This window comes from Cottoperca gobio, chromosome 22 (genome assembly GCF_900634415.1).
Source record: "Cottoperca gobio chromosome 22, fCotGob3.1, whole genome shotgun sequence".
In the NCBI taxonomy this organism is placed as follows: Eukaryota; Metazoa; Chordata; class Actinopteri; order Perciformes; family Bovichtidae; genus Cottoperca; species Cottoperca gobio.
The window spans coordinates 9,572,864-9,590,002 of NC_041376.1; the positions used below are offsets into that span (position 1 = coordinate 9,572,864).

The window sequence follows — 17,139 nt, forward strand, 5'->3', positions numbered from 1 at the left end:
TATTTAATGAGAACTACCAGAGGGAGTCTGAAATCTAAGATGTTTATGCCGACTGCTGCTTCTCTATCATTATTGTGCATATGACAATAAATAACTTGTAACTGGTGATTATGGATATAGCAATAAACATCAGTCCTTGTGTACGTTTGCATACTGATAGCATGATTAGCTCAAAGAAAAGGTACAAGTACAACCTCACAGAGCCGCCAGCGCCCGAACTACAGTCTGTCATTGTATGTAACAACCTATTAGAGTAAAGTACCCGATAGGCTATTCCATGTGATGATGAGGATGAGGATGAGGATGAGGATGATGAGGATGAGGATGGAGATGATCATGTAGATGATGATGATGAAGATGAAGATGATGAAGATGAGGATGATGATGATGGAGATGATCATGTAGATGATGATGATGATGATGAAGAGGATGCTGCTGTCTGCTGTCTGATGTTCGTGCGACGGGGGGAGGGTTGGTTCCGCTGTCCGCTGCGTAGTTCTCTCTTTTCCTCCGCTCTGCGTGTGTGTGTGTGTGTGTATGTATGTGTGTGTGTGTGTGTGTGTGTGTGTGTGTGTGTGTGTGTGTGAGAGAGAGAGAGAGAGAGCGAAACAGAGGGGAGGAGGGAATGTGAATGCGCCAGGCTTGGCGCATCTGGAAATTGACTCGCGGGCTGCACAAAGTGAGGGATAGAGCTGCATGCGGACCGCGGGCTGCCAGTTGCCCACCCCTCATGTAGATGGTAGATGATGAAGATGATGAAGATGATGAAGATGGTGGTGATGATGCTGAAGATGATGATGAGGATGGAGATGATCATGTAGATGATGTAGATGATGAAGATGGTGGTGGTGATGATGCTGAAGATGATGGGGATGATGAGGATGGAGATGATCATGTAGATCATGTAGATGATGAAGATGGTGGTGGTGATGATGCTGAAGATGATGGAGATGATCATGTAGATGATGAAGATGATGAAGATGAGGAGGATGAAGATGATGTCGAAGATTATGAGGATGAAGATGGTGGTGATGAATATGATGATAATTATTTATTGTTAGATCAAGTCTGAAATGTGCATCATTGCAACTCCCTTTGCAACATGAACAAAGACAAACCTTTAAGGCAAGAATACAAACATTGTTTTTATAACTGTCAGATGCTGGATGCTCGCATACACACGATCTGAAGGTTCAGCTACAGAAAGACTCATTTAGTTATAAATATGCCAACATTTGCCATGCTGTCATGTTGCTCTTTAGTGTACATCTGACTTCTGAGCGAGGTCAGGAAACTGGCCGGGCTGGCAACTCAGACATCAGGTCTCTCTTTGTTTTCCATCATATTGTCCTGTTAAAATGTTACATCAACAGAAGAGATGGAACAGAATGCAAACATCTGCCTGCTTGTTTGCTTTATGTCTGGATGAATTAGGGATTTTTATAAAAGATTGTACTGAACTAAATAACTTGAGTAAATGTAATTAGTTACATTCCACCTCTGCAAAGTGTAAATGTACAGTTTATGACAATACCATTCATATCACTTAGATTCAGATTAAGTCTTGGTGGTGTTTCATCATATACAGTCTCACTGTGACTATACTTCCTAAAGAACCTCATTTAACTGAGCTACAGACTTTTCTGAGGTTATATGCTGCACCATTTTGGGTTCTGTCATCTTAAATTGCACACTCTCATGGTAGTATAGTGTACCCTTGGCAGACCAGACCACAAGTTACCCACTTTGATGCTGTTCAAACATCCCAAGTGCAGCTCTAGCCACAGCTCCAGTTTCAATCTGTGAGAAAACTATACACATTCCTCCTTCAGCACTGTAATCCTAAATTACCTCTGAGATTTGTCCTGCTCCATATCTGGTATCCGGCTATTTCCAAATGTATACTGAAAAAAAATAGTACTCAAATAAGAAATAAGCCCCAAATGAATGTGATTACATTTTTTCAGTGCAGCATTAAGTTTCGCAAATGGAGTTTCTTTCATTTTCTGCAAAACATCATCTTCACCTTTACAGATCTTTGTGTGCTTTTTCCATTTTATTTGCAATTACAGCAACAGCGACTATAAATGTTATTCAACAGGGATGAACAACTTTCCTTAAAAGTGCATTGTCCTCACTGCTTGAGTCATGTTCCATTGTGTCTTTGTATGATTCATACCTTTTTTAAATTATTGTTATAGATCCACTCTACAAAGTAAAAAATCCCTCCTGCTGTGAAGTTATTCACTCGCCATGTGTGGACTTGGTGACATAACAGGAAATATCTTTTTATTGTGCCTGCTGAAAATAGCATCGCTGATCATTTCAATCCAGCACCGGAAATAGACTACTGTACCCACACAGTTAAACAATGCATTTTGACTGTTCTTACAGGACACTTGCACAATGTAGAACTTTGAGAGACTGCTATGAAAAGTTACATAATTATATTGTTGAGCAGAGACCACCTTAAGTAACACCTTTTTACTGAATTCATCCAAACTACATATTCTCATCAGTATCTGCATTAGGCATTTTGAACTGAGCAAATAATTGTCTCATCTATTATTCAACCTCTTGCCTCGATAAATGACAGAAAGCCCTTAATGCTCTTTTCCATCTCAACACATTATTCACACTTAATTTATTTTTAGAATATGAATAATCTCTGATGATATGACAAAATATTTTTATTCGATTTGAGAATTTATGACTAATGTGAGAGCGTTGATAAGCTGACAGCGTTGGTCAAGAGTGAAGTTGCACAGAAGGTAAACTCTGTTACATTTGTGGTCATTAACAGCTCTGTTTGGCCGTCAGAGCCCTGCCCTTTTTGTCAATGGCTCCACGTCCAACACCGTGTCTCTTCGTCAAATGGTGTTTCATGTTACCAAATGTCTGAGAAGATATTTAGATAAACTAAACACTCAGCGCCAGGGAGCGTGTTGGCGGGCAAAGAGCACTGAGTTTGCCATACTCAAAAGCTTTGAATCTACACTACAGATCCCCCATTTAGAAAAACCAGAGAGATGTGAATCATCTCAGAGTGTAAAATCTCAGATCTCTGTCCCCTTAGCGAATAAAGCTATTTCTGACATCCTCATCCAATGGTCCAGCGAGATACTGACAATGGACGAGGCTGAAGATGCTTTCCAGTCTGTCAGCTTCTCTCTGGATGTACTGATACGCTCTCTGGACATATTTCTGGATGCAGTGATCACAGTAGCTCATTGCAACCTCATTTTAACATGGGGTTAATACTTAATAGGGTAAGAGACACGGACCGCACCTTTAGAAGATACCGCCAACTGAAAAGTTCTATTCCAAGTTTGCCCAAAAAACAATTGAGAAAATGAAGGCAGAGCCGAAGAGTGTGTCACTGAAAGAAGTAACCGACTTCCTTGTGAGTCTGACACAGGTTTCAGGGTCTTCTCACGTTAAACAAGCTGAAACTGTTGAAGACGTTCTACCAGGAGTTGTTCCAGAGTCTAGCAGGCCACGACCCAAAGCTAGCCGTCCGACTGGACATCACATCACATTCCCCTGGTCCAAACGGCAAAATGTCTCTGTGACTCGGTCATCTCTGAGCTCAGGATGAAGGCGAATGACTCTAAGTCCCAGTTTTCTCCTATATAGTCCTATATGTCATGACAGAGGACGCAGTGGGAAAGTTCTTGCAGCAGGTGCTTCTCTGGTTGGAGAAGGACCCATCAGACTGCAAAACTCTCTTGTTCAAATTGGTTATCATCTCATAAGGATGCAACACAACCTAAGCCAGTCTCTTACTCCGTACCTGCAGTGGTTTGCATCAGTCAGGCAACACACTCTGAAAGTCAGGTGAGGGACTCTTAGCAGTGTCAATTGATTCCTCTTCTTCTACAACAGAGAGGATCACGAACAACCTAGTAACTGCTCTGATTATGAGAAAAGACCCTAAGGAAACCAGAAAGTCCCTGGAGACAGCAGACTCAACTCCATCATCAAGGTGTGGGGTGAAATCAACATCTCTATATCTGCTGTCAGAAAAATCAAAGACACCATGAAAAAAGTCAACAAGGTTATGATCAACGACCTTGTAAAGGAGTTTGGCTCTCCAGTAAAGGTACAGAAGGCTGCAATGGCATCAAACGATACATCTTTTGATGATGCTGTTGTGAAGAATCTGAAAATCCATCTGAATGCCCTCCTCAGGCGACCACCAAAGAAGTCCGCAGTGGCCAGGTTATTTTCAACAGTGGGAAAACCAAGCCCTTCAAGTTGTTCTTCATGCGCAAGCTCGTTGACTAAATCTCAGTGTAGGCATGGGTTTACTCCAAGTGCTCCGGTTCCCTCCCACATTTCAAATCATAACATTAAACAACATGGCAGCTCAGTGTTTAATACTGTGGCCTCGCAGCAATGGTCAGGGTAGCGCTCCCTTCCTCGATCTTTATTATGTGGATACATCTATACTCCCTTTTTTAGCATGGGTTTCCTCCCACAAGAAAGACGATTAAAATGAATTAAAAACACATTTTCTTTTTGGTTTTGTTTCCTCTGCTGTCAGATGTTGACAAAGGTACATATACTAAACTCAGGTTGAGTCTAACAACAAATGTTGAATGTTTGCATGTCTCATTTTCAGCTTGTTATAGTCGCTACCTTCGCTATCTATGAGTATAACTCTTTTTGTCTTTTAGAAACTCGAGCTGGTTAGTCTGTAGGTACTATAAGTACATTTAGTTAGTAGTTAGTAGCTTTTATTTTAAGATTTCTCTTTTATTATATTTATTTATTTGATTTGAAAATACCCTTTTTTCCATTGCCGTTTTCCTTTTTGTTTGAGTTTATATATTCCCAAGTTCTTTGTGAATAAACAATGTAATTTTATCAATTGCATCTGGTTTTATGTTGTTTGCCCTTCTTCTAGCGATGGTGGAAGAAGTACTCAGATCTTTTACTTCAGTAAAGTTAGATATGAAATATAAATACTCTGCTAGAAGTAAAAGCACTAAGTATTAGCATAAAATATATATATTTAAATTTTAATAGGTTAATTTCAAAATAATGTACATTTTATTATTATATTATGATTATTGATGCTTTGATTTTGAAGCTGGTTTCACTATATACACTGCCAGATAGCGGTCAAGTCTCATCGTTATCCTTAATAATACATAGTAATGTATTTGTTGGTTATATTTTGTATAATTAATCTGAACCTGCAATGTAACTAGAAATCAAAGGTAACACATTTAGTTGAGTAAAAAGCACAATATTTCCCTTTTTTTGAATTACAAGTATGAAGACATTAACATTAAAAACACTGAATAATTTTTTGATTTAAAATGAACTACAGTTTATTAGATACTGTAGGTTTCTGAAAGGAGATGATGAATAAACACTATGTGCTTCTTTCATAAAGCATTGTATGACAAGCCATTGCAGAAGAATACAATTTTCCCCAGAACAGGAAAAGCAGAAAGACAATTATTCAAAGTGTATTATTTAATAATATCCCAGATTTCCAAGCCTTCATCATTAGGCAACACACATGCCCAGACTGTCTCCTGGGGAGCTCCTCCAGAGAGCCCTCAACCCTGCCTCCTGTTCCTCGTGTTGCCAGGACAACAGAAAGCGAGCTGGCAGCACAGGAGTCCTTGTCTCATAGCAACAGATTGGCTTTAGAATCCCATTCCGACCAATCAGGAGCCAGGAGCTTGTAGAGGAATCTCTGTTATCGCTCCATTCTAATGTGTAGGAGGAGAGAGGGTGGGGCCACATGTGCTGTGTGGTAAACAAAACATCCTTCAGTGCAGTGTTGACTATACGGCTCGAACAACAAGCAATCTGTGGTTTGTTGTCAGGCAATATTTACTATATATAACACACTCTTTTGTCTAGGATCGTGGTCAGATTACTTTGAAATGTAATCTAATCTAAATACTTTTGGATTATTACAAAATCAAACACAAAATATTGCAACCTATATTAAAGTTTTTTCTCTTTTAACATTTTCAATGCAAATAAAATGCATTTTTCCATATTCAGCATTTACAGTTCAAATTATCCTTACAAAAACAGTACTGGCAAAAACTTATAATAAATAAAAATGCATACATTTAAAATCGACATATTTTAAAGACGTAATATAAAATGTAATCAAGTAATTCTTGACGATGTAACTATAATCTAACTGCACTTTTTATAGTTAGGTCTTCTTATATTTTGTAATCCCGATTACATGTACTGTACACCGTTACTCCCCAACCCTGAATTTAACATTTATTTTTATTTCGCGAATTAAAAATCTCTTGGTTGAGTCTGTTCCAGCAATCTCTTATCATGACGTGTTTGGCGTCATGCCGCCAAATACAAACAGACAATTATTAAGTCATTTTCAAAGCTAGAAAGAAAAAAGAAAGGATTACGATTACGATCACGATCACAAACAACTGTATCATACCTCATTTACATAGTACTGTACTCCGTCAAGAGAAGTTGATTAAGATCTTTTTTTAATTGAATAGAAATGAGGAGAGATTTAAATAGACATGCTCCTTTCAGTGTCCCTCGACAGAAACCGCTGTAAAGATTTTCCATGTTTATGAAGCCGAGGCTCTCTATTAACCTCTTCAGTATTGAAGGGGTTGCTCTCTGCAAAGTTAAAATGACAATACGCTCTATTAACTCTTTATGAAAACCTAAACCTCCTTGAATGTTTTGTTTGTAGCCATGTAATTGAATTGTGGGTTTTTGCGGGTCTAAAAGTCTAATATTTACCTTTTTGTCTCTCATATTTTCCTATTAGTGCTTGTTTGTAGTATGCACACGTGACTAAACCTATACAAATGCAGGCTACAATGTGTAAATATGGATTTGTAATACATTTGATGGTCATTTTGTGTCTTTTGAAGCCATATAAAAATGGATGTTAACATTTCAGAGCTGAAGGCTGAAATGGGTTTGAACATTGAAGTAAGTGAGATGACATTTTCCTTTTAAATGCTTAACATACACTCTTACAGTTATGCGTCACTCACAAACATAATACACATAGCTGTGCTCTTTGACTCCCTCATGCATAAATAATACATTGAATGCCAAAATAGCATTTTGACGTACATAAATCTAGAAAGTAAACACCATTTAATCTTTTCAGGAAGAGCACTTTTACACATGCTATGGCTTGTCATTTAGTACTTTTTTTGGTCTGCCTAAATCTCAGATATCTGTGATGGTAAAGCATTGTCTTCTTTTGTTTGTTATGTGCTTCTTCATAACATTGTTCATATTTATACACAGAGCAGAGAAAAGGTTTTCTATTCTTTTATGTCTGTGAAGTGTAAAATGATATGCATTGATCTGAAATTGAAAAAACATTAATAGAAGGCAACTAAAAGAGGGACAGAATGAAAGCAGGAAAGAAGGAAGGAAGGAAAGAAGGATGAAGGATCCTTCTTTAGATCCAAGGCTGTGAAGAAGGATCCTTCTTTACAGCCTTGGATCTCTTTGCCTGGTGTGTCCTTTCACCCAGATGCCAGCTTGTAGTGATAGTAGGGAGGAGCAACTGACTGACAAGTGTTTTCAACAACTGAGCCCACAAAGCATTCTGGATATGTGTTGGCATGTGTGCTTAAAATATTACCACAAAAGTAATTAGTAATACTAAAAATGCAATTTAGAGGCATGTGCTAGGCTAATACATTATCTTCAACAATAATCAAAAAAAAAAGAAAAAGTAGACCCCTTGACGAGAGCGTAGTGAAGGGATTTCACAACACCAAAGCAATCGTCTTTTTGCATGACTATGGCTTTCATTTGGTTCTCTCCTGTTTGCTGTCCTAACAAATGTATAACATGTTAAATCTGTCTTAATATGGTCAAAGCTATCAGTGAAATCATGTATTCCAGTGGAGGTAATATATGTAAGATGAATTTGGGTCATTTAACCATATGGAATAATCATATACTTCTTATTTTAGCTTTAAAATGTTACTAATATGTAACATATTACCAAAATCTTTGCAGACATGCCATGCATTTGCAGTGATGTGAGTTTAGAGGGTCCAAAATGAATTGAGACGAGAAGTGTGTGCTCTTACATGAATGTAAAACAATGTTGACCTCATGTTACTCACGTGATATTTTCAAATTAATATCAATTCAGAACATTTTATTAAGTAATGTGTTGATTCTGGTCAAACATGTGATGGCTGTCTCATTTTAGATTTAGAGTGGATATACCTCATGTGGAAATAACACTCTTGTCTAGATGACACAGCCTATGGCTGCCTGTCAGAGCTCAGGGTCTGTTAGTGAAATATAGCCCCTGGGTGATATATTTAACCCTGCTAGGGCATCGCCCCCCTTTCTGAGTCCACTCCTGGAGTTCCTGAGTTGGGGGAGTTGACCGGACAGGGGAGGTGTGCATGTGGAGGCCCAGATAGGGCCAGTGTAACCTTTCCTCCAGATTCCCTAACTAAGTTGAAGCGGCCTGCCCCACTTATATCACAAACAGGCTGCTGTGCACAGGCCTGGGCTGCCTGTCATGCCGGCATGCTAACTTGTTTTCCTTGTAACTCCTCCCTCTTCCCCTCTCCTCTCACTAACTGCTGGCACTGCAGCTCCAAGCCCTCATTGCTGCCTGAGGTCATGCTTATGTGAGTCACACTGAGGCACGGCCTCGTTGGCAGCCGGGCACTGCCTGGGCCAGGCCAACACACCTGCTACACTCCCTTCTGCTGCAGGAAAGCTGCAAACAAACAACAATTTACCAATTTCACACTGTGGTCTAATATGAGTTTTGTTTGTATATAAGCAGGAAAAATCAGAAACAAAATGTGCAATATAATTGGTCTGATGCTCATGAAGATGACACCGGGCCTACTAGTGTTTTTATCAAAACATCTTGGTTATATTGAATTGGTAATATTTCTTAATTCTGATTGGCTAATTCCATATCAGTGCTTGCAGAAGTTCACTGGGACTTCTGACACATTTTCTCTTTGTCTAAATGCAGTCGGTCACATAACAGCAAATGTAGATCAAGACCAATTTGAACTCTCTTACATGTACTCGTGGGAATTATCTCAGAGAAATTGTCAGACAATAGGCCACAGAAAAAGCAGCCCAATATACAATAACATTTACATAAAGTTTATAGAATCACTAAAACATTTTCCTCCTTTTCTCTGCACCCAGGACAAAATGTTATCAGTGCAGGGCACCTGTACACTTGAATGCCCATTAGAATGAATTTGTCTGCAAATGTTACGATGTAAAATCTAATATAGTCCATATGTAGGCTATATAATGGGGCACTGAGGTTGGCTCCCCCTCATAATTCCTTATTAAGAGTGATTTAACCCACAGACAAAACAAGTGTCAATATCATGACCAAGAGTATCCAGGTACCTTGTTGCCTAATGTATGTAACATTTAGAGTTTATTTGATGGCCTCTTATGGGTGACCTGTGAAACCACAAAAACATTCCATGTAGTCTACTTTTGAGCAGGGATAATGAGACATTATTACACTGGTAACATGGTTAAGGGCAAAAGTAATAACATGGATTTAAAAAAGCATTTAACTCACTTTGTTGCTTAGTGATTATGTGTTTGTGCAATGAACTGTGAAGATGATGACACTCAAACACTTGTTTATCTGCTTTTGCTGTAAGAAAGCTGCAAAAACAACAAGCCAGAAATCCGCACTTCATCTGGACACTGGTGTTGCATTCAAGGACTGTGGGAAAGATGGTACAAATTACTTGTATTAGTTCAAATATTTGAAAAATCAAGATATTTTTGGATCAACGTTTTCCATTGGCAACAAGAAGTTATATGCAGTCATATTAAGGGGAATATGTTATTTTTTAATAATCCAAGACATAATCAAGTGTTTATAACTGCCACAAGTCCTTCATCGAGCGTTAGTTTGTAAAGTGTAAAGTATAAACTGACTTCTTCAAAAGCTGGTTAAAATAATTTGACTTTAGCTGACGTGGACCTCTGGCCATAAATATTCTTTATCTTATTTCAAAATATGAAAGAATACAGTGCAACATCACAGACTTACATATAAACCCAAGTGGACCACATTAAGCAGATTTGAATGCATACTTAGAACATTCTTTGAAATAATTGAAAAATTAGCTTATTAAAAATAAACAGCAAAAATATAGTAGGCCTTTTTTGTATATATGCCTTATGCATATAAAAGTGGATTCGCGCCATTAAAACTAAGACTTCCCGTTTCATCAACAGCACATACTGCAGAACCATCACATTAATGGTTCCCTAATTCTGCACCAGCACTTTACGAAAGCAAAGCACAAACGGATATTGTATTTTAAAGCACCTGGCATTATATTCTTATTTTGCACAATATCTTACATCCACGGATGTATGTAAAGTTTTATGGAATGGGGGTTATGTATTCTGTACCCTAGGTTATGTTTTTATTTATTATTATGTTTCTTGACTGTTGTGCTGTGATTGTTTGTTGTTCTGTCATGAGCACACTGAGGCAAATTCCAAATCTTGGCAAAAACATTTTTTTATCACTTAGCTGCTGTGTTGTCCTGGCGCTTTGGTGAAAATTTCAATTTCTCTATATCAACATATATGAATTACTTAATTATTGATGTTGCTCAGTGAATAGACACGTTTATAAAATCATTTTCTTTTTTGGATAATTTATAAGATGTTGCACGAGCCCGTCAGGTCGTTTTCGCACGTTATTCCCACACCCCGTGGACGCAGCATAGACTGGATCGACCTTTCGCCTAGTTTAATGGACGGCAGTTCATCGGGTTTACCCTGACACTGCTGACTCTAAGGCCACGCCCACCAACGGCCACGCACCCTATTTCCTCCAACCGTCTTGCGAGCACGCACTGTTCACGCGCTCACTGCTCTCCCATTGGCTGGAGCTCTGCACACACTTAATTGTGATTGGCTGAGTGTTGCCACCCGCCAGTGCGTGTTGTGAGTTTTGTTTTCCTTTTTTTTTCTCCTCCCCATGTTTTACACACACAGCTGAGAGAAAAGAGAGCCAGTCAGAGAAAAAAACGACCTCAACCCTACCCCAGTACAGACAGCAGCACTGGCAACCGCCGCCTCTTTGTTCTGTACGGGCTTTGACAACAAAAAAGTGATATTTAGACATTTTATTACTCAATGCCCTCGCGAAAATTTACAGAGATGGACTCAAACGGGGTAAGATTTTAAATTATTTTTTTAAACTATACTTAAGCTTAGGGGCGATATTTATTTTGCAGTCCAGTAACATTAACTTGTTTACTGAGGTGTTTTGATATTTCAGTACTAAAGCTAAGTCAACAGCTGAATTCTACATATCTGTACACTTTTATTAATACTATTTTGTGTCACGTCAACGTCCCAAATCAGCCATATTCAATACAAATTTGTTTTTATCATATTTATTACTCAATTTGTTATTTAGTCTTTAAAAAGTAATAACCATAATAACTATGATAATCTAACATATAAAAAAAAAAAAAAACGTCAGTAAGTCAGTGTTGACACTTATTTATTTTGTATCAGGTGTTTGTGAAGGATAAGTAATATGCTTAGTTTACTGTAAAAAAAAATGTTTAATGAAGTTATAACATAATACACCTACTTCCTGATGCAAACCGCTTTATGGGGATTTCACATGGCTCAACTCGGCAGCACGTCACTGTTTGGTCTATATTTGGCGTTGGGAGGTGTCCTGGCTCTGAACCAAAGACAGTGGATGCTGGGCTGGGGTGTAGTCACCAACACCTCCTCTCCCCTATTGGCAGCATTGTGCAGGAACTTCAGGTTGAGGAACAGTGACAGAGCAGATGATAACTGCAAATACATATTATATATTATTATTAGAATAAATGGTGCTTCCCTTTGTTTTCATTCACGCCATGATTAGATATGAGACAATCATGCCGTTGAGAATAACACTGATAACTCAATGATGTGGCAGTACTGAAGTACTTCTTGTTTCTCTTCCTTTGTCTGAAGTTTATTTACTTTTCCTTTCAGACTGAGTATACGGATCATTGTGGGTCCTATGCAAAGAGAATGAGGCATGACAGTGAACAGTGTGGTCTGGAATACACAGACCTGGAGGCAGCTGAAGCGCTGGTGTGTATGAGCTCTTGGGGTCAGAGCCCCTTCCTCGGCAGTAGCAGGCCAAACCCCTGCAAGCCCAGACCCCTCACACCAGCTTCGGACTCCTGTGATTCCCTCTTGCCGCCAGAACTTCCAGAGCCCCCAAAGGACTTTGTGTCCCTCTCCTCCCTGGTAAGTGACTTATCAGGCTGCACAGGTGTCAAACCATTGGATAATATGTATGTCCGTTTTGCATAATCAGGTCCTGCCCCCTCATAACGTCAGGTGCTGAAATCACACAGAGCTGTGAAACAATTTAAATGACTGATGTTTGATTGCACACAATAAGTGCGTTTCCATCCACCTCTATTTATGCACATTTTTATTTAGCGCTTAAAAAAACCCTGAGTGAAAACGCAGAAAATTCTTAAAATCTTGATTTATCGCAGCGTGTTGATCTTAACGTGTATTGATAAAAGTCAAGATGCAGCTCCACACAGATCTGATGTAGCTTTCCTCACACTACTACATGAAACAAATGGTTTGATGTCCAACTGGTGCTCTTTTAATTGCATCATCTTGTTGCGCCCACTTCTGCAATATTTTCCCACTGGACAAATGGCACCATCTACTGCTCATCTCCACAAACAACTACTAGTAATCACATAATAGTGATAGTGGATGGAAACAAGCATTCATTCACAATTAATTATTTTCTGTTTTACTCAAAATTCGGTTAAAACTTGCGATTTATTTTGGAAGGAAACCTGGCTACGGTTTGCATTAAACCAAAATAACCTTTTGATATGAAAGTGAAAATTTATGGCATGAGCCTGAGACAGGTGAATAGCCTTGATACTGTAAGGTAGTTTGACCTTCAGACAGGGTCATAAAGATCATAGTTTATAGCTCTTTATAGGTTAGAATGGTCGTTTTCCTTGTGTGTACCTGCCTGCCACCTGTTATACTTATTTATGTATCACTTTTCCTTGTAACACTAGATAAACACTTATTACATGGGTATTGGGATACACTGGTTAATTATTTTCTCCCTTTTCTCTCCAGTGTATGACTCCCCCTCACAGCCCCAGCTTTGTTGAGGCATCCAGCACAGCTGTGTCCTCACAACACTGTGGCTCCGGGCTCCACCAACCTGTCCTGTCACCCATTGCTGAAAAGACCCCCTCCCATCCCCCTCAGCCACAGCCCTGCAGAGCCATGGCGACCAGCGTCATCCGCCACACCGCAGACAGCACCCCCTGCCAACACCACATTCCAGTGGCCCCCAATCCAAAGAAAACTACAGACACAGTAACGGCTGCAACGCTCTGCCAGCAGCAACGCATTACAAAGACTGAGCAGATAACCACACGTCCACCTCCCCCTGCTCCTTTCACACCCACATTATCTGCCTCAAGAACAGAGCAGCACGCTAGTCCCTCAAAGTTCTGTTTTAACTGTGTCTCCACCCCCACTTCTGTCAATATACAACTGCACAACAGCCCCCCTACTCCCATGACCCTGTCCCAGCCCTCAATCCCCAGTCCTCAAATCATCTGCCAGATGTTCCCTGTCAGCAGCCAATCGGGTATAATCTCAGCCTTCATCCCTGCTGCAGTTCATACATCCACTACTGGGATTCGGACCACCACCACACCCATCCTACCCCAGCCCGCCTCAGCTAACGGAGTCCCTGTCCAGCAGTCCCTCATCGTGGGCTCATCGGTGCCCCAGGGCACGGTGATGCTGGTTCTCCCTCAGTCCTCCGTCTCTCAGGCCCCTCACTGCCCTCAGACTGTCATGACCCTGGGCAACACCAAGCTGCTACCTCTGGCCCCGGCCCCTGTGTACGTGCCAGCGGGGCCCAGCGGCAGTACAACAGCCACAAAGATGGACTTTTCCCGCAGGAGAAACTACGTCTGCAACTTCCCGGGCTGCAGGAAGACGTATTTTAAGAGCTCACACCTCAAGGCTCACCTAAGAACACACACAGGTGAGGAAAAAAAGTGGACTACTTTTAGTGGAAGTCTATAGTATTTGTTTGCAGTCTCAAATGCATCCAAGGCCCTCTGATTGTAAGTTAGTTAACTGCATACAGAAGTGTTGGGTTTGGTTGATACTGAGGATGTGGAGTAATATGAGAACACAGATGAGTGTTGCATCCTGTTTGTTAAACTTTCTTGGCCTTGTTATTCTTGAGCGTGAGCTCATTGTTATATCCCAGACACGACGAGGGTGATGTGTTAAGTTTTTATGATTGCATTGTGACTCAGTTGCTGACTTGACTTCCTGCTTTCCCTTTTAGGGGAGAAGCCTTTCAGCTGCAGCTGGGACGGCTGTGATAAGAGGATTTGCCCGCTCTGACGAGCTCTCCCGTCACCGGCGAACACACACCGGGGAGAAGAAATTTGTGTGTCCCGTGTGCGACCGGCGATTCATGCGCAGTGATCACCTCACCAAACACGCCCGCCGCCACATGACCACAAAGAAAATTCCCTCCTGGCAGGCTGATGTTCGCAGCCTGAACAAGATGACTGCTGGCAAAACGTCTGCCTCAAAACCCGGCCTTGCCACGCTCAGCATGCTGGTACCTGCCTGCACAAAGTAAAATAAACATCCATCTAACTCCCAAGATACCAGAGGGACACTTGCAGGGAGCAGCCAAGCACACAAGGCTGCTGCTATTTTACTCCTGGAAATGAAAGAAAAAACATGCACTGGACTCTTTGTTTCCTTTCTACTGCTCATTTGTACTTTTTTCTTTAAAGGATTCTTTTGTTTACTTTGATAATATCAATGCACTCTTGCCAAAGCCTTTGTATGAAGTTTGTCTTATACATTTCACCTTCTCCACCTCTGCTGCAACACTTTCTTTTTGTTTGTGTTGAGATATATATATATATATATATATATATACATATACATATACACATATATATATACATATACATATACATATACATATATACATATATATATATATATATATATATATATATAATATATATATATATATGAATGTATATATATATATATGAATGTATATATATATATATGAATGTATATATATATATATGAATGTATATATATATATATATATATATATATATATATATATATATATATATATGAATGTATATGTATATATATATATATATATATATATATGAATGTATGAATGTATTGTTTGTTGTACTATGAAATGCATTTATTTGTCATATTTGGGAAAACATGAAAACAATGTAAATATGAATATTAATCATCAGTACTTTGATTATACCTTGATTATATCTCCCTGTATAACTTTTCATATTATTTAATACGTATTTGTAATAAAAGAAAAATATTAAATGAGTCATTCTTTGTGGATTTTGTGAAACTTTCCGATATCTTATCTGGGGAAGTGTGGGATCTAGAGTAGATATAGTCAACAATCTTTCGTGTTTGTCTCATGCAGAAATGAGTGTGGTGCCTGCACACATCCTGTGTGCGTCACACTGACTCCCCCACCACCGCCCTCTTTTGGTCCACTGGCTGAATTAATTTTTGGTGTTATAAAAAGCTCTTGGTGAGACCATCTGGGGACAGTGTGTCGCGTTCATTAGCTTAGAGCCAAAGTGTTGATGAGTCAGCAGATAAGACCGACAGAGATTAGTTTATCTTGTTTTGTTGTTAAATAACTGATCAATTAAGGCCATTCAACAGTATCACATGGGGACAAGGAAGTGGTGGGGCTACGTGACTTATAAAACACCAAGTTGTATTCACTTAGTCTGGCATCATTTAGAAAACACCTCCTGTTCTTGGGCTTAGTGGTTACAATGTTTTATTCTTAGTAATATATATGCACGACATTTACAGTGAAGAAGTCGTTAACAATACAATTCTTAGTTCTCAGGCTTCCTCCAACAATGCTAATACAAATATGTGTATTTAGGAATAAAATGAGTGGTGGACTCAGATCTTTTATTTAAGTTAAAGTAGTAATACAACAGTACAGAAGTAATATATTACAAGCAAAAGTCCTACATGCAAAATTGTACTTTTACTTTTCATTTTACTCATTCCTCACAACCGCCCATTTCAGAATAATATGTTATATTATTGTATTTTAATTATTCATGCATTAAAGTGTTTATCACTATAAAATATAAAAAGGTGAAGGAGGAGCTTTTAATGTACAGTATGTACATTAAACTGCTAGTAAATTTCACCAATGGATCGATAAAGTTGATAACCTATAATAATACATGATCAATTATTTGTTGATTACATTTTTTATTATTAATCTGAATCTTCAAGTTATCAAATAAATGTGGTGAGTAAAAAGTACAACATTTGCCTAAATGTATAAAGTTGCATTAAATGTAAATGGGGGTTACCACCACCACTGAATATAATATAATATAAATTCAAATCCTGTGGTAACAGTAATAGTAAAATGTATAAACTGTATTGTAAATGCAAAAACATAATGCAAAAATGAAAGGAAGCAAGTTGTTTAGACAGAGAAATTGAGAGGATGCAAGCGGACAATAACAAGATGCTGTTAGGATGCTGCTGAGTGTTTCTCTGCGCTGCCTCTCTCTCTCATCAACACATTCATAATCAGTGTGGTGGTCCCATACCAAGCAACAGCACATCCCTTCCAATCAGACAGTGAGAAATATGAACTGTTGGGGGTGCGACCAATCACCTCTCTTTGCTGCACACCCGCCCCCACTTTGCCTTACTGACCGATTTACTGACTGGCTGCGTGCCACCTGAGCCCTGATCTACAACGACATCTGGTGGTGGATGCATGTCATTTCACCATTTGGAGAACAGCCTAATTTGACATGTTTAGAGAAGTACAGTAAAAGCTTAGTTAGAAGTTAGAAGAAGTATTCAGATTACTTAAGTAAAAGTACCAATAGAGCAAATTAAAACTACTGTATTACAATTAAAAGCCCCGTATTTAAAATCCTGCTTACGCAAAACTACATAGCCTAAGTATTAGCAGGAAATTGTAGTTAAAGTATCATGTTGTGAAATATTATTCAC

At 39.1% G+C, this 17,139-nt stretch overlaps 1 protein-coding gene across 1 annotated transcript; it reads left to right on the top strand.

Annotated features, from left to right (window-relative positions):
- The first annotated feature begins 11,023 nt into the window (after positions 1-11,023).
- Positions 11,024-15,034, top strand: klf11b (Kruppel-like factor 11b). Its single transcript, XM_029461409.1, is given in 5 exon segments — positions 11,024-11,202; positions 12,028-12,288; positions 13,162-14,089; positions 14,402-14,445; positions 14,447-15,034. Coding segments are annotated over 5 exon segments (1,530 nt in total). The 5' UTR covers positions 11,024-11,163; the 3' UTR covers positions 14,705-15,034.
- Positions 15,035-17,139: the final 2,105 nt, after the last annotated feature.